Source organism: Pristiophorus japonicus, chromosome 4, assembly GCF_044704955.1.
Source record: "Pristiophorus japonicus isolate sPriJap1 chromosome 4, sPriJap1.hap1, whole genome shotgun sequence".
Lineage (NCBI taxonomy): Eukaryota > Metazoa > Chordata > Chondrichthyes > Pristiophoridae > Pristiophorus > Pristiophorus japonicus.
In genome coordinates this window covers 274434769-274453419 of record NC_091980.1, presented here as the reverse complement: position 1 = coordinate 274453419, position 18651 = coordinate 274434769, and the positions used below count along the sequence as shown (strand labels likewise).

At 44.3% G+C, this 18651-nt stretch overlaps 1 protein-coding gene across 2 annotated transcripts in view; it reads left to right on the top strand.

The window, feature by feature from the left end:
- Positions 1 to 15996, top strand: part of cpsf2 (cleavage and polyadenylation specific factor 2) — a 59776-nt gene extending 43780 nt beyond the window's left edge. For both annotated transcript variants that reach the window (XM_070879481.1, XM_070879480.1), the window contains exons 14-15: positions 12719 to 12853; positions 13747 to 15996. In XM_070879481.1, the coding sequence (XP_070735582.1) occupies positions 12719 to 12853; positions 13747 to 13839 (228 nt within the window). In that variant the 3' untranslated portion in view covers positions 13840 to 15996. The remainder of the gene's footprint in view (positions 1 to 12718; positions 12854 to 13746) is intronic.
- Positions 15997 to 18651: the final 2655 nt, after the last annotated feature.

Below are 18651 nucleotides of genomic sequence, written 5' to 3'. Positions count from 1 at the left end.
GAAACTTCAGTACCCCATTCCTGCTTTCTCGCCATACCCCTTGATCCCCGGAGTAGTAAGTACTTCATCTAACTCCCTTTTGAATATATTTATTGAATTGGCCTCAACTATTTTCTGTGGTAGAGAATTCCACAGGTTCACCACTCTCTGGGTGAAGAAGTTTCTCCTCATCTCGGTCCTAAATGGCTTACCCCTTATCCTTAGACTGTGACCCCTGGTTCTGGACTTCCCCAACATTGGGAACATTCTTCCTGCATCTAACCTGTCTAAACCCGTCAGAATTTTAAACGTTTCTATGAGGTCCCCTCTCATTCTTCTGAACTCCAGTGAATACAAGCCCAGTTGATCCAGTCTTTCTTGATAGGTCAGTCCCACCATCCCGGGAATCAGTCTGGTGAATCTTTGCTGCACTCCCTCAATAGCAAGAATGTCCTTCCTCAAGTTAGGAGACCAAAACTGTACACAATACTCCAGGTGTGGCCTCACCAAGGCCCTGTACAACTGTAGCAACACCTCCCTGCCCCTGTACTCAAATCCCCTCGCTATGAAGGCCAAAATGCCATTTGCTTTCTTAACCACCTGCTGTTCCTGCATGCCAACCTTCAATGACTGATGTACCATGACACCCAGGTCTCGTTGCACCTTCCCTTTTCCTAATCTGTCACCATTCAGATAATAGTCTGTCTCTCTGTTTTTACCACCAAAGTGGATAACCTCACATTTATCCACATTATACTTCATCTGCCATTCATTTGCCCACTCACCTAACCTATCCAAGTCACTCTGCAGCCTCATAGCATCCTCCTCGCAGCTCACATTGCCACCCAACTTAGTGTCATCCGCAAATTTGGAGATACTACATTTAATCCCCTCGTCTAAATCATTAATGTACAATGTAAACAGCTGGGGCCCCAGCACAGAACCTTGCGGTACCCAACTAGTCACTGCCTGCCATTCTGAAAAGTACCCATTTACTCCTACTCTTTGCTTCCTGTCTGACAACCAGTTCTCAATCCACGTCAGCACACTACCCCCAATCCCATGTGCTTTAACTTTGCACATTAATCTCTTGTGTGGGACCTTGTCGAAAGCCTTCTGAAAGTCCAAATATACCACATCAACTGGTTCTCCTTTGTCCACTTTACTGGAAACATCCTCAAAAAATTCCAGAAGATTTGTCAAGCATGATTTCCCTTTCACAAATCCATGCTGACTTGGACCTATCATGTCACCATTTTCCAAATGCGCTGCTATGACATCCTTAATAATTGATTCCATCATTTTACCCACTACTGAGGTCAGGCTGACCGGTCTATAATTCCCTGTTTTCTCTCTCCCTCCTTTTTTAAAAAGTGGGGTTACATTGGCTACCCTCCACTCGATAGGAACTGATCCAGAGTCAATGGAATGTTGGAAAATGACTGTCAATGCATCCGCTATTTCCAAGGCCACCTCCTTAAGTACTCTGGGATGCAGTCCATCAGGCCCTGGGGATTTATCGGCCTTCAATCCCATCAATTTCCCCAACACAATTTCCCGACTAATAAAGATTTCCCTCAGTTCCTCCTCCTTACTAGACCCTCTGACCCCTTTTATATCTGGAGGGTTGTTTGTGTCCTCCTTAGTGAATACCGAACCAACGTACTTGTTCAATTGGTCTGCCATTTCTTTGTTCCCCGTTATGACTTCCCCTGATTCTGACTGCAGGGGACCTATGTTTGTCTTTACTAACCTTTTTCTCTTTACATACCTATAGAAACTTTTGCAATCCGCCTTAATGTTCCCTGCAAGCTTCTTCTCGTACTCCATTTTCCCTGCCCTAATCAAACCCTTTGTCCTCCTCTGCTGAGTTCTAAATTTCTCCCAGTCCCCGGGTTCGCTGCTATTTCTGGCCAATTTGTATGCCACTTCCTTGGCTTTAATACTATCCTTGATTTCCCTAGATAGCCACGGTTGAGCCACCTTCCCTTTTTATTTTTACGCCAGACAGAAATGTACAATTGTTGTAATTCATCCATGCGGTCTCTAAATGTCTGCCATTGCCCATCCACAGTCAACCCCTTAAGTATCATTCGCCAATCTATCCTAGCCAATTCACGCCTCATACCTTCAAAGTTACTCTTCTTTAAGTTCTGGACCATCGTCTCTGAATTAACTATTTCATTCTGATAGGAGGCAGAGAGTCGGGATAAACTGGTCCTTTTCAGAATGGCAGGCAGTGACTAGTGGAGTGCCGCAGGGCGCAGTGTTGGGACACCAGCTCTTTACAAAATACATTAACGATTTAGATGAAGGAATTGAGTGTAATATCTCTAAGTTTACAGATGACACTAAACTGGGTGGAGGTGTGAGCTGTGAGGAGGACGCTAAGAGGCTGCAGGGTGACTTAGACAGGTTAAGTGAGTGGGCAAATGCATGGCAGATGCAGTATAATGTGGATAATTGTGAGGTTATCCACTTTGGGGGCAAAAACACGAAGGCAGAATATTATCTGAATGGTGGCAGATTCGGAAAAGGGGAGGTGCAACGAGACCTGGGTGTCATGGTACATCAGTCATTGAAAGTTGGCATGCAGGTACAGCAGGCGGTGAAGAAGGCAAATGGTATGTTGGCCTTCATAGCTAGGGGATTTGAGTATAGGAGCAGGGAGGTCTTACTGCAGTTGTACAGGGCCTTGGTGTGACCTCACCTAGAATATTGTGTTCAGCTTTGGTCTCCTAATCTGAGGAAGGACGTTCTTGCTATTGAGGGAGTGCAGCGAAGGTTCACCAAACTGATTCCAGAGATGGCTGGACTGACATGTGAGGAGAGACTGGATCAACTGGGCCTTTATTCACTACAGTTTAGAAGGATGAGAGGGGATCTCATAGAAACATATAAGATTCTGACAGGACTGGACAGGTTAGATGCGGGAAGAATGTTCCCGATGTTGGGGAAGTCCAGAACAAGGGGACACAGTCTTAGGATAAGGGGTAAGCCATTTAGGACTGAGAGGAGGAGAAACTTCTTCATTCAGAGAGTTGTTAAACTGTGGAATTCCCTGCCGCAGAGAGTTGTTGATGCCAATTCATTGGATATATTCAAGAGGGAGTTAGATATGGCCCACGGTTAAAGGGATCAAGGGGTATGGAGAGAAAGCGGGAAAGGGGTATTGAGGGAATGATCAGCAATGATCTTATTGAATGGTGATGCAGGCTCGAAGGGCTGAATGGCCTACTCCTGCACCTATTTTCTATGTTTGCCAGGCTGGTTACAACACAATATTCTCCTCATCCTTGATAGGCGTAATGTGTGGGTTCGGTTCAGGCAGGGCTTATTCCAATGACACATATATCCGTAGTATTGTCAAACCCGCAGCTATCCTTGCTCCCGTTTCACACTGGTGAGGGCATGTAGTTAGGCTTCCTTCTCTCCGGCACCCAGATAAAGATATTCCCCTTATCTTTCCATTCTTTTTGATCGCATACTGTTCCATCGGGTAATGGCGGATGTACTGTTCCCCTCATATTATCCCTATGTTTTCAACTTCATATTCGTTTAGCGAGTTGGTCACACCGCAGGTAAAGGGCATTCAGCCAGCTAGTAAATGGGTGACCAGCAGGAAGAGCAGTGTAAGGAAGGTAGTGCAGGGGTCCCCTGCGGTCATCCCCCTGCAGAACAGATACACCGCTTTGAGTACTGTTGGGGGGGATGACTCATCATGGGAGGGCAGCAGCAGCCAAGTTCATGGCACCATGGGTGGCTCTGCTGCACAGGAGGACAGGAAAAAGAGTAGCAGAGCGATAGTGATAGGGGATTCAATTGTAAGGGGAATAGACATGGCCCTTCTGGCTAAAGGGATGAAGGGGTATGGAGGGAAAGCAGGAAAGGGGTACTGAGGTGAATGATCAGCCATGATCTTATTAAATGTTGGTGCAGGCTTGAAGGGCCGAATGGCCTACTCCTGCACCTATTTTCTATGTTTCTATGTTTCTTTCTATCTTTCGCTTCTGCCCCCATTTTATTTCCCTCTGTCTCCTTGCATAGATTCCCTTCCCTGTGCCATATTAGTTTAACCCCTCCCCAACAGCACCAGCAAACACTCCCCCTAGGACATTAGTTCTGATCCTGCCCAGGTGCAGACTGTCCGGTTTGTACTGATCCCAACTCCCCCAGAACCGGTTCCAACGTCCCACGAATTTGAATCCCTCCCTCCTGCACCACTCTTCAAGCCATCTATTCATCTTAGCTATCCTGCAATTCCTACTCTGACTAGCACATGGCACTGGTAGCAATCCTGAGATTACTACCTTTGAGGTCCTGCTTTTTAATTTAACTCCTAGCTCCCTAAATTCAGCTTGTGGGACCTCATCCCATTTTTTATCTATATCGTTGGTACCTATATGCACCACGACAACTGGCTGTTCACCCTCCCCCTAAAAAATGTCCTGTAGCCGTTCCGAGACATCCTTAACCCTTGCACTAGGGAGGCAACATACCATCCTGGGGTCTCAGTTGCGATCACAGAAACGCCTATCTATTCCCCTTACAATAGAATCCCCTACCACTATAGCTCTCCCACTCTTTTTCCTGCCCTCCTGTGCAGCAGAGCCACCCATGGTGCCATTAACTTGGCTGCTGCTGCTGCTGCCTTCCCCTGATGAGTCATCTCCCCCAACAGTACCCAAAACAGTATATCTGTTTTGGAAGGAGCTGACCACAGGGGACCCCTGCACTACCTTCCTTCCACTGCTCTTCCTGATGGTCATCCATTCCCTATCTGCCTGAGTCACCTTTACCTGCAATGTGACCAACTCACTAAACGTGCTATTCATGACATCCTCAGCATCACGGATGCTCCAGAGTGAATCCATGCGCAGTGCGGTCTGTCAGGAACTGCAGCTGGATACACTTCCCGCACATGTAGTCGTCAGGGATACTGGAAGCGTCCCTGATTTCCCACATAGCATAGGAGGAGCATGACACGGGTCTGGGCTCTCCTGCCATGACTTAACCCTTAGATACTTAATTTGGCTACATTATCAAAGGTTACCTACTGATAAGGAAATAAAAAAAAGAAAAAAAGATTAAATACTCACCAATCCACCAGCCAATCACTTACCCGCTTGGCTGTGATGTCACACTTCGATTTTCTTTTTACTTCTTTGTTTTACCTTTGGCCTTGATCTCCTGCTCTCGCTGTGATCTCGGGCCTCGGCTCCCCGCCCCGTTTATCCCCGCTGCTCATGTCCCGCTCTCGCTGAAATGTTGGGAAGACCGAAGCCATCATCTTTGCTCCCCGCCACAAGCTGTGTTCCTCCACAAACTGACTCCATCCCTCTCCCTAGTATCAATCTGAGGGTGAATAAGACTGTTCGCAAGCGGTAAATGTTAGGTCTTGATTCTATGAGTGCTTTGGTGTTGGTTCCAACCTTCTCTTAGGCAGTTCCTCAGAATCGAGCATGCCTTGCTTCCACATTACAAATGAGTTCTCAGGTGACTGATGAGTCCAATGCGGGATCTACAGTCTCTGTCACAGGTGGGGCAGACGTTGGTTGAAGGGGTGGGTGGGTGGGGTACTTGGGTTGACGTGCACTCCTTCCACTGTTTGCCCTTGGCTTCCGCTTGCACCCGGCGAAGAGACTCGAGATGTTCGGCGCCCTCATGGATGCTTCTCCTCCACTTTGAGCGGTCTTGGGCCAGGGATTCCCAGATGTCGGTGGGGATGTTGCACTTTTTCAAGGAGGCTTTGAGGGTGTCCTTGAAGCATTTCCTCTGCCAACCTGGGGCTCTTTTACCTTGTCGAAGCTCCGAGTAAAAAGTTTGTTTTGGGAGTCTGGTGTTGGGCACGCGGGCGATGTGGCCTGTCCACCAGAACTGATCGAGCGTGGTCAATACTTCGATGCTGGGGATATTGGCTTGAGTGAGGACACTGACGTTGGTCTGCTGATCCTGCCAATGGATTGCTGGATCTTGCGGGGGCAGTGTTGGTGGCACTTCTCCAGTGCTTTTGAGGTGCCTGCTGTACATAGTCCATGTCTCTGAGCCATATAGAAGGGCGGGTCTCACCACTACTTTGTAGACCATGAACTTGGTGCCGAATTTGAGGTCCTGGTCTTCAAATACTCTCTTTCTCAGGTGACCGAAGGCTGCACTGACACACTGGAGGCAGTGTTGGACTTCGTCATCGGCATCTGCCCTTGTTGACAGTAGGCTCCCGAAATATGGAAAATGGTCCACGTTGTCCAAGGCCTCGCATGAATTTTGATAATCGGGGGACAGTACTGTGTGGCGGGGGCAGATTGGTAGAGGATCTTTGTCTTACGGATGTTTAGTGTACGCTTCGGTGCAGGTGTTGGCGATGGTTTGGAGTTCAACCTCCAAGTGTTGACAGACGCAAGCGAGGATGGGACGACTTTGGATCTGAACTGGAGGCGACGGATGTTGAACAGCTTCCCATTTGTTCTGTAGATTAGCTCCACTCCAGCGGGGAGCTTACTGAGGGTGAGATGGAGCATTGCAGCAAGAAAGATCAAGTAAAGCAAATACTTGGCCGTGATTTTGCTGACCTTGGCGGGTCCGTGGCGAGCGGCGTCGGTGGCGGGTCACTACTCCGCTGCTGGTTCCATCCCGTTCTGTGAAATGAATTTCCCTTGATTGGGCTTGTTAAGCCCACCCAGTGTGTTTCCCGGCCAATTAGAGGAAGCGAGTCTGGTGATGTCATTTGAGGCATCATAAACCAGTTTCCTAAAAGGGACCAGGTCCAAATTTATTTTGACATTTGTGCTGTCAGTGTTCTACAACATTGAGATGCTGCAAACAATGACTGCACAAAGGCACAGGAAAAGGTCTGGTTATTCCTAAGTTAACCGGTCGTGCCTTTCTCTGTTAAAGGCTGTATTTAAGGGCTCTGAAGACTATTTTAACATGGCCAAGTACCGCTCCATCAGCCTCCATCCAAACATCAGCAAAGCGATGGAAGAAGTAATATTGATGCAACAATAATCAAGCAACACCTGTCAGCAATAACCTGCTCACTGATGCTCAGTTTGGGTTCTGTCAGAGCCTTTCAGCTCCTGACCTCGTTGCAGCCTTGATCCAGACAAGAGCTGAATGCTAGAGGAAAAGTGAAAGTGCACTCAACATCAAGGCAACTCTCGAATGCTTATAGCACCAGTGAGCCCGAGAAAAACTGAGGTCACTGGGAAACTGCAATGGCAGGAGTCATACCTCGCACACAGGAAATTCGGCATGGTTGTTAGAGGCCAATCATTGCAGCCCCAGTACATTACTACCAGAGTTCCTCAGGGCAGCATCCTTGGCATATCCATATTCAGCTGCATCTCTGTGCCTAAGGTTGAGTGGGGCTGTTTGCTGATGAGTCTATTGTGTTCGGCTCCTATTACAACTTCTCCGCCATGTCAGCCTATAGCAGGATGTGAATAGCATGCTGGCTTGGGGTGACAAGTGGCAGGTAATACTCGCGCCACATAAAAGCCACGCACTGACCATCTTCAACAAGAAAAGTCCCAGCTATCTCACCCTGACTTCAACACCACCCACCATCAACGTCTAAGGGGTTTCCATGGACCAGAAGTTTAGGTGGACCAACCATATCAACACAATGGCTATAAAGCTCAAGTCAAAGATGTGATGGAATTCTCACTATATACCTGGATGGGTACAGCCACAACAACACTCAAGAAGCTCGACATCATCTAGGACAAAGCAGTCCGTTTGATTGTCCCTGTGTCACGTGACTCATTAGCACCCCAGTCCACCATCAGCATACTGTGGCTAGTATGCACTATCTACAAGATGTATTGCAGCAATTTGCTAAGCCTACTTCTACAGCAACCCCCGGCCCCGTGACCACTACCACCTCGAAGGAAAAAAGCATCAATGCTATGAGAACACCATCACCTGCAAATTCCTTTCCTAATTTATTCTAACTTGCACACATACCGTTACTCCTTCATCATCACTGGGTCAAAATCTTTGATTTTCCTACCTAGGGCCCGAAATTCATCGACATACCGCCCACTTAGCGCCGTAAAATACAAGTTTCGTCAAAAAACAGGTCCATACCGCCGACATAGCGCTTGGCGGAAGATTCATCATTGACATACCGCCGAGCGGTATGCACACTGTCCGCCATGTAGAACCACCCACATACTGCCCAAAAAGTGCAAGATTCTGGAGATTTAAAAAGAATGGGGCCTGTACTATCTCAGCCTGTATTGCTGACTACTTGTCTAATGCAGGATACAGATGGGAGAAGGTTTATTGATCAGAATTATCAGGGTAGTGGAGGAGGTCACAGACTGATGAGGGGGAGGAGGCCTTACCGACAAAGGATTTTCAGGGAGAAGCGCTCATAATTGGACCTGACCGATCAACAGTGCGTTCGAAGAAGACTGTGCTTCCAAAAAGAGGTGATCAATGAGATTTGCCAGCTCATTAAGGCAGACCTGCAGCCCAGTACCACCAACATTACTGACCTCTCTGTCGAGGTGAAGGTGACTGCGGCACTTTCCTTTTATGCATGCGGCTCTTTTCAGGCATCAGCTGAGGACATATGCTGCATTTCTCAGCACGCTACTCATCGCTACATTCAACAGGTAATTGAAGCACTGTATGCATGCCGGATGGAATTTATAAACATCCCAATGACCAGGGAAGCATAGAGTGAGAGGGCTTTGGGATTTGCACGCATTGCCGGCTTCCCCAGGTGCAGGGTGTTATTGACTGTACCTATATTGCCCTCCGAGCATCATTACAGGAGGCGGAGGTGTACTGAAACCGTAAGGGATTCCACTCCCTCAACGTACAGCTCATCTGCGACCATACGCAGCGCATAATGGCAGTAACTGCCTACTTTCCAGGAAGCATCCATGATGCGCACATCTTGCGTGAGAGCACTGTGTTGAAGTCTGAGCCACAAGGTAAATGCTGGATGCTGGGGGGGACAAAGGGTACGGTCTCGCCACCTGGCTCTTGATCCCCCCCCCCTGCAGAAGCCTCAGACAGAGCAACGATATAATAAGAGCCATATAGCCACACATAATATTATCGAAAAGACAATTGGAGTGCTGAAGCAGTGCTTTCGATGCTTGGACCACCCGGGAGGCAGGCTGCAATACCACCCTGAGCCGGTTGCTCAGTTCACAGTGGTGTGCTGCATGTTGCATAATTTAGCCATCATGCGGGGACAGGAATTGCCACAGGGGACTGCGGGACCGCCTGAGGAGAGAGTGCAAGAGATGGAGGAGGAAGAAGAAGAGGAAAATGAGGGGGAGGAGGATGAGGAGGGGATTCCAGATGAACCCATGACACCACCTCCCCCTCAACACCACAGCGGCGGGCACGCGGAGTGTATGCCACTGCAAAATTGTTATGTCAGCAGCTCATAAATGAACGCTTTGCTTGAATGTGGAGAGCTGCGTTTCATATTTTCCTGCACAGTGTGTGGGACCCTGATGACTGTTACCCCAAAAGTTTGACACTGTACAAGAGTGCTTAAATTCAATTGAAACGTTTATGTAAAAATGTAAAAAAAAATAGAACAATTGTAAAACTTTGTAAAACTTAGAATTATAACTTTGAAAAACTTTAACGTCAACAACTTCCAACAACTTGAAATGAACTTTTAAAAATCAAACTTCAACTATTTTAAATTAACAATGAACAATTGACTATACAACAAAGCACCCTTTACTGTCCTCGACCTCGACCGCGTACTCCCCCACCCTTCGGACTCACTCCCCCTTTCTTACACCTGCCCTTCCCTTCCCCACTGCCCCTGAGTCCGGACATCCCTGTGGTGGTACCAAGCCGGTGTGCAGTAGTGTACCCTGAGTGCTGTTGCTGTCGCTGGGGGTCAGACATTGCAGGAGCAATGAATGGGGCCTCAGGAGAAGCTCGTGATCCGAAAGGCACGGCTTCAGGGCTGGAAGCTGCTGGCAGCTCCCCATTCTCAGTTGCTGTCAACCCGATTACTATGGCACGGGGAGATATATCCTCCGACTGTCGTTCTGATAGCGCCACGATGTTTCCGGCTATCATAGCCATGGCCTTGAGCAGCTCTCAACCTATGTCGACGCTGGCCTGTGACAGACGCACCATGTCCTGGTACGCGCCTATCTGTCTTGCAGCAACGGATCTTTGCTGCACCAACCTCCGTCGCTGCGGCAAAGGTGCTGCAACGCTGGGGGTGCCTTGGTCCCGCAGAGTCCGAGGAGGCATGGGGGAATCCCCTGAATATAGAGTCGGTGGTGGAGGATGTTCCAACTGGCCCAGATGTAACTGTTAACTCCTCCTTCGTCTCCACTCCCACCTCCACTTCCACTGGCTCCAGGATGAGTTGCGCTTCCTCATCTCTGGCAGGGGTGAAGTCGGGAGAGGGCTAGGTGACGCCAGCGGCGGAGGCAGTGGGTCTGTCGTCTGGTCTCTCTGTGGAGGTCTAGTCTGAATCCTCCGAGCCTGAAAGTACAAAACAACATTTAAAAGTGCTTGGCACCAGGGGAGGGGTCAGGGTTATATGAGTACATGAGTACAGTGACGTAGCACAGTCTTACTTAAATGTACACCCCTGCTGCATTACTGCATTACATATTGCAGACAGACAATACATATCTACATATACATATGTATTGCGTTACATGCCCTCAACATTGCAGTGCATCACATGAGGCCAACATTACAGTTGCACTTACAACATGACATTACATGACCCGCAACACAGACCGGGGATTATATTGAACTGACCACCCTGTGTGGGTGGGTCAGCTCCAACGCCAGTGGTGGCATGGTTGCTATCCCTGACCAGCAATAGGGCACGCATCTCAATCTATGTCAAGGGTTCTTGCGTTGGGGATCCTCCCCCTTTGCGCCGCTGACCCACTGCTATTGCAGATGTCGTCTTCTGCAGCAAATAAAGTAAAGTAACAATCTTCAATCCATTTAACATTGCGCAAACCACAGGTTCACACACATCAAAACATTGGGTTGATCGTCTTGTCATTGCCTGAAAGCACAAATACTTCGCCGTAACCTTGGAATAAATAACATCATCCATTTGACACTGAACCTACGTTTACATAGCACATGGGGGGGGTGCATAAATAAAATCTTGCTACCCTCACCAGATCATTCCACCTCTTCCGACACCTTTCTCCAGTGTGTACCATTGTACTTGTGAAGGAGACAGCCTCCCTGATCTCTTCTCATATCCTGTTGTACTCCTTTGGGCTGGGGGGGGGGGGGGGGTGGCTTTCCATGACTACCCTTCGTTAAGTCAGAGTATCTCTCTGTGATGTTCCCCAGTTGGGCAGGTAGCTCCATTTCGTCGAAGGCGGGCGCCCTCAATTTCCCGTCCTTCTTGATATTCCTGCGCTTAGACTTTTTAAGCATTTCCATTATATTTATATTTATTATATGATTTTTTATTTATCAACTATGTATTATTGATATTGTATTATTTGTTAATATTATTTGGCTCTGGAATCTCTGATGAAAACAACTGACCCTCGAATACTTTGCTGCTCCTTCTCACTCTCTCTCTCCCTCGACTCCAACTCTGCGCATGCGCAGGTGACCCCTGACCCCCGAAATTGCGTGGAAAAAGCATCTGTTTAAAAAAAAAAAGGCAAAAAAAAATTTGCAGTGCCGCACCATCTATCGGGAAGAAAGTCGATCTTGATCGACTATAATGCTGCATACCTCCCGCTGAACACCGCTCGCATACCGGCAAAAAATTTTTGACGGAACTAGCGGACTTCGGTCTCGGTGATATTCCGGAGGTTTTAAACCACGCACTGCCGAATACCGCCAAGAAATGGGCGGATCTTACATCTTGATGAATTTCGGGCCCCTAACGTCATAGTGAGCGCAGCATCACTACAAGGATTGATCATGGCAATTACCTCGGGGCAGCTAGGGCTAGACAATAAATGTGGTCTTGCCTACATCAAGAAAGGTTTGATTCTGAGCCAAATGATCCCCATTGTCCCAAAGCTAAAGTATCTGATTCTCTGAAATAGCAACAGAAAATGTTGGAAACACTCAGCAGGTCAGACAGCATCTGTGGAGAGCGAAACATAGGGTTGGTCGATGACCTATTGTCGGAACTCTTGATGGCCAGCTTCCCTGGTATTTCACTCTGGAACCATCTATCACCATGGTGTGAACAGCTGGAGAATGATTTCCCATTGTTACTTTATTAACAGTCCAAGTCACTCTAGCTCTATGTCTGCTGGTTACTGTAAAGCAGCAATATAATGCATTTGATATATAAGAAATATAAATTGACAAAATTCTGCTCCGGTAATGCCGGTTAAACAGAAAATGCTGCTGTGGTCAGTGATGCAACTATCACGGTTGATGTGTTTTCTGTCTATAGGACCACTCTGTCTACTCAGTATCTTTCAACTACAGATTTAACTTGAACAAACTATTGTTTCCCGGCATCAGTCCTGGAGATAGAATGAGTCGGTGTTGCTGAAGAGAGAAGTCGAGAGCATGCATGTGGTGGCACATGGATCTCATAATACGGCGAGAGCACCTGCAGTATTTTGCTGTTGTATCAGTCCTCAAGATGTGTGTGTTTTCCAGCCCTTTAAATCATCACAAACATTGTGCTACTCATATGGGAAGTTCTCATTTATCGAATAGGATAACCATAAAGATTCAAAACTGCACTTAGTGTTTAATAATTGAATTTTTTAATCCAATGTTTTAGGTTCCTGGTCATCAAGCAGTCTTCATTAATGAGCCAAGGTTATCCGATTTTAAGCAAGTTCTTTTGCGCGAAGGTATTCAGGCAGAATTTGTTGGAGGTGTGCTGGTCTGCAACAATTTAGTAGCTGTTCGAAGAGTAAGTATTTTTAGTTAGAGGTGATGTGTTACTGCATTAAAAGACCTCCAGCAATGTCTGACAGAAGCAAAATTTGATAGTTTTAATTAATAGTACACATTCCTAAATTAGAGTAGAAAATCATTTTCCTGTGGTTTGTCACAATCTGAACAATCAGGAAGACAGCTCCCAGGTTTATCTTTGTAGTACCATTGTTGAGCAAAACTAGTTTTAAGAAAAAAAGTAATTTAAGCACTTTGTTCTTTTTGTCATTTATTTCTTTTGACTCATGTTGGAGAATGTAAACGCCCATTCTCACAATCAGTTATGCAGCAAGTTGAGCATTTGTGTCTACTAAGGTGAAGTTACTATCTGCTCCTGCAATTTCCTGTGTCTTGGGTAAAACAACATTTAGAAGGCGTACTGCTTTTTAGTTGATAGACGAAGCTTCCGAGTGTCCCATTTCTATACAGTTCTGTTTTATGGCATCATTTACAAAGTACAGGTCCAGGTGCAAAAAATGATTTTAGATTTTTGTGCTTCTGGGTTGCCTTTCAGTTGCAGGCTGACACTAATGACGAATGCCTTTTTGATAAGAAACACCAGAAAATAAATTAAAATAAAGCAAACATATGAATATTGTAGAATAACTTTTAAGAAATACATTTATTCAATTCAGTTTGCTAATTTACCATGAAACCAGAAGCTATATTACATACCCAATATTTTATTAGTTTAGGGGATTTATTAAGAATTCTTCAAATGGTGAGCATTATGAATTGCTCCACCCAACTTTCCTTTGCAGTAAATATAGACGTGTTTAAATTCCAAATCCCACGACTACTTATTGATAACATCACTTCTGAAAAGTGGGTGGAACTACCTTTAAATTCTTGTTTCTATTTTATTTTCAGACTGAGACCGGGCGTGTCGGACTGGAAGGATGTTTGTGTGAAGATTATTATAAAATAAGGGACCTTTTATATGAACAGTATGCAATTGTGTAATAGTACTTGGAAAACTCTTGAAAAACTATGGATTCTACTCTCCAGGAGTTTCCTAGATCGTCAGTGTACTGGAAAACATTTGTGACATGTAAAAAATCAGGACAACTTTTTCTAACTAGAGTAGCATTCATATCTTGTGTCTGGTTTTACTTCTCCAACTCTCCTGGAAGAAATTTGAAAAGTCAAATGGCTGTTGTGTATTTTACTTCTATTGAACTGTTCTGTTAAACATAAGAATATGTTCTCTATTCACCAGGTCCCACTCAACAGTTTTTTGTTGATCATCGACAGTACATTTTGCTGATTCACAAAGCTCTACAAACAAAATGGGTCTGCAAGACTTCACCTAATTACATTATTGTAACACAGCAACGATAAACTAAAGCATCCCAAAGCTCAAGTCAATAGGCCTTGAAAAACTAGCCTAACCTATTGTATAGCGAAGAAAAAATTACAAACTGATACGAGCTCAAAACAGTTTTAAAGTTTTTAATGTTTTTTTTTTGATAGTACAAGGTTGTAATTTTGGTGTGAGATATTGGGTTATTCATTCACTTTATACAGTTATAAAGCTGTTGAGGTTGATTATCATTTTTTAGTAAAGTTATAAATGCAGAACTCATCGACATACAGATATTGTTGTGAAAGGCTAAAATTGTTATTTTGAGTTTGTCTTTACAAATAAGTTGTAACTTAGTTTTGAAATCCAAGAAAAATTAATTAAATGGTTTATAAAATTCCTCTCTTAAATTTCCTTGTTGCAAACTCACCGCCAGTTCTTGTTCAAACTGAGCAACCTTACAGAGAGCCCTCCGTTAGCTCATTTTACATAGTCCTTCACAGTGAGTGTTGGGAGATTATTTGACTCAGCCTCTAGACATGTGTGCTGCCAGTAGGTCTCACTGGATAAGAAATAATATTGAGAAATGAGAACCGTGGCAGAATTTCACCTTGGAACCCAGGGTTGCTGAGACTAATTGTGGTACATTGAAAAGTATAATTTTAAATTTGCATGTAAATGTATTGAAGCCATATTCATCATAGAAACATAGAAAATAGGTGCAGGAGTAGGCCATTTGGCCATTCGAGCCTGCACCGCCATTCAATATGATCATGGCTGATCATTCACCTCAGTACCCCTTTCCCGCTTTCTCTCCATACCCCTTGATCCCTTTAGCCATAAGGGCTATATCTAACTCCCTCTTGAATATATCCAATGAACTGGCATCAACGACTCTCTGTGGTAGGGAATTCCACAGGTTAACAACTCTCTGAGTGAAGAAGTTCCTCATCATCTCAGTCCTAAATGGCCTACCCCTTATTATAAGATTGTGTCCCCTGGTTCTGGACTTCCCCAACTTCGGGAACATTCTTCCCGCATCTAACCTGTCACGTCCCGTCAGAATCTTATACGTTTCTATGAGATCCCCTCTCATCCTTCTAAACTCCAGTGTATAAAGGCCCAATTGATCCAGTCTCTCCTCATATGTCAGTCCAGCCATCCCTGGAATCAGTCTGGTGAACCTTCGCTGCACTCCCTCAATTGCAAGAACATCTTTCCTCAGATTAGGAGACAAAAACTGAACACAATATTCTAGGTGAGGCCTCACCAAGGCCCTGTACAATTGCAGTAAGACCTCCCTGCTCCTATACTCAAATCCCCTAGCTATGAAGGCCAGCATGCCATTTGCTTTCTTCACCGCCTGCTGCACCTGCATGCCAACTTTCAATGACTGATGAACCATGACACCCAGGTCTCGTTGCACCTCCCCTTTTCCTAATCTGCCATCATTCAGATAATACTCTGCCCTCGTGTTTCTGCCACCAAAGTGAATAACCTCACATTTATCTACATTATACTGCATCTGCCATGCATTTGCCCACTCACCCAACCTGTCCAAATCACCCTGCAGCCTCTTAGCATCCTCCTCACAGCTCACACTATCACCCAGTTTAATGTCATCTGCAAACTTGGAGATATTACACTCAATTCCTTCATCCAAATCATTAATGTATAATGTAAAGCGCTGGGATCCCAGCACTGAGCCCTGTGGCACTCCACTAGTCACTGCCTCCCATTCCAAAAAGGAGCTTTGACATGGCAGGTTTTCTACAGAGTGCTTTCATACTAGGAAGATGAAGACTCTCTTCTCAGATTGGAGACCTTCTAAACTTTGTTGAAAAAGACAAGTGCATAACAGAGGGGAATGCTTTACATTGCTAGTACTTCTCACCAGAGTACTGCTTTCTTTGTAACTTTTTGCATGATATAGATTTGTTACGAAAAATCCTCGACAGTCCCTCGAATTGAGGATGACTTACTTCCACACCAAAACATTCGCAGGTGTTTCAATGAAGGACCTAATATTCCAGGTCCCGAACTAAGTCTTGAAGGATGGATGATGCCTGTGCGTGGATTTTTTTAACATGTGGTGGCCATTGCACACCAGCCACCACATGGGCTTGACAGAGCTAGGTCATGGTACAGTGGCAAGGTTAGCCTTATTAACATGTTATTGAAACCCTAGTAAAATAAACACAAGGAGCAAAAGCACTTTTCTATTCTGTGAGCTGGTAATCTATTTTTTTCGTAACAAATCTATCATGCAAAAAGTTACAAAGAAAGCAGTACTCTGGTGAGAATAACTGTCAATGTAAAGTATTCCCCTCTGTCATGCACTTGTCTTTTTCAACAAAGTTTTGAAGGTCTCCAATCTGAGAAGAGAGAGTCTTCACCTTCCTAGCATGAAAGCACTCTGTAGAAAACCTGCCATGTCAAAGCTCCTCATTTTAATTTCCTTTCTCTCTGCAGCATTGGATTGCCTCCCGATATTTTGGCCAAAACAGTTGAAAAGTTACCAATATAAAATTCACACCCTGACTGGTACAGCTCATTGGAGAGGCTGTACTTTGCACTGCTGCCTCTCAGATTTGAGTTAAGGTACATGGAGATTAGTCGAATATTTATTGTACCACAATTTGAACTATATTCCCAAAGATTTCCTGATACAGGCAAAATAACTCAAGCTGTAGAATAATGCACAAATCAGAATTGTAACTGATTGAAAGATGCTTTAAGATTGCTGACCAACACTATTTCTAAAATGAAAATTCCCAGGCATTAACTATTTGAAGTTTTGTTATTTGTAGCCTTAGTAAAAGCATGTAATGTTCCAGATGATAAAAGCCCACACCTGATGTGAGATTTGCTGATCTTTTGAACAAGAAAGAAAAATACCACAGTCACTGGCAAAATGTCCTGTGTTTTTTTTTCCAGATCCTCAAAATGGTTCATACTGCTGCTTATGGTATCTGATAGGCTGCATGGTATCTGATAGGCTGCTTCTTGGTATCTGATAGGCTGCATGGTGACATGGGTTAGCTCAGATCAGGGTCTCTGACAAAATGTTACATTTGAAATATTTGTTTTCTGTTTACAAATGTTGAAGACATACTGTATAATTTCTAGCATATTGTGCTTTTGTTTTAAAATGAAACCCAGTATTGAAAATAAGTCATATAATAAGTTATAAAGGGTTAAAAATTGCTTCCACGAGTAATTAACTGACTTTAATGGCTCATATGACTAGATTTGAACAGTTTCAGTGATTGAATCATGTCTATATCATTTTCTAATTCCATTTTTGATAGTGGGCTACAAACATGGGGCCCATTCTAAAAGTATGCTTCCTTTGGCATTGTCAATTAACTTACCTTTTCTCTCGTTAAATTCCATCTGTTTGGATGCTTAATATTGTGCAGATCCTTATGGTCTTATCTATGCTGTAAACAAAATGAGTTGATTCAAAATGCTACTTTATTCCAGTTCAGGGAATGTTGGCTGGAGATTGTCAAATTTACCTAAATGTATATGACAGGAATAAGTTGATGTATTTCTTTTTGCTCCTTATCTGCTGAGCAGTTGGAAGGATTTCAGCTACACCTTTAGCCCAAGAAAAGTAAAAGTTCCCTGCAATATTTAGCTAACCAACATAAGCCATCCAAGAAAAAAGTACATAACCAATAATTAGACATTCTAGATACACCCCATCTATAAGACAACAACTTTACACCAATAAATATAGAACACATTAATTATTTGTATTTTTCCATGTCACAATATTTTACAGTAATTAGTCTCTGCTTAAATCTATTGGTGCATGCTACATCACTCGTGTTCAAAAAAAAAGGGGTGGCATTTCATTAAAGACCGTAGACTATCCTGCCATTCATGTGACATATTGGAAGAGGTCCCAATACAATGCCATCTCTGGAGAGTAATACGGCTTTGTTCAAAGGCCATAGCTTATTTGTGGCAGGAAAGAATGAACGAGCTCTACTTCAATATCAATGTAAAAGTAGGATTACTATATTCAAATGTCTGAGTCAGATTTTTTCACCGTCAAAATGAACTTTAATATTCCAAATGTACATTAGATTCTAACTGTTAGAAACTTTACGTGGCATTGAAAGATGTGCAATATTACAAAACGATACCTCAAAAATGGTATACCTGTAAAATATCCAAAATGTTGGTAGACATTTTAATAATAGGAATGAGGTTGCACTTTCAGTACAATGAAAACATCTAAATCTATTACAAAATACAGCTACTTCAATGATACACTAGAGAATATGATGGAGGTATGGATTTTCAGATCTATCCAGAGATCCATCCTTATAACTATAATAGAAGTTTAGATAATTCCTCCCTGAAGTGGCTTCATAAATTTTATTACATACATGAATATTTAAATTCTGTGGTAAGATTATGTGTCAGCTATGGATTTATGGAGGTCAAATTTAACTTGG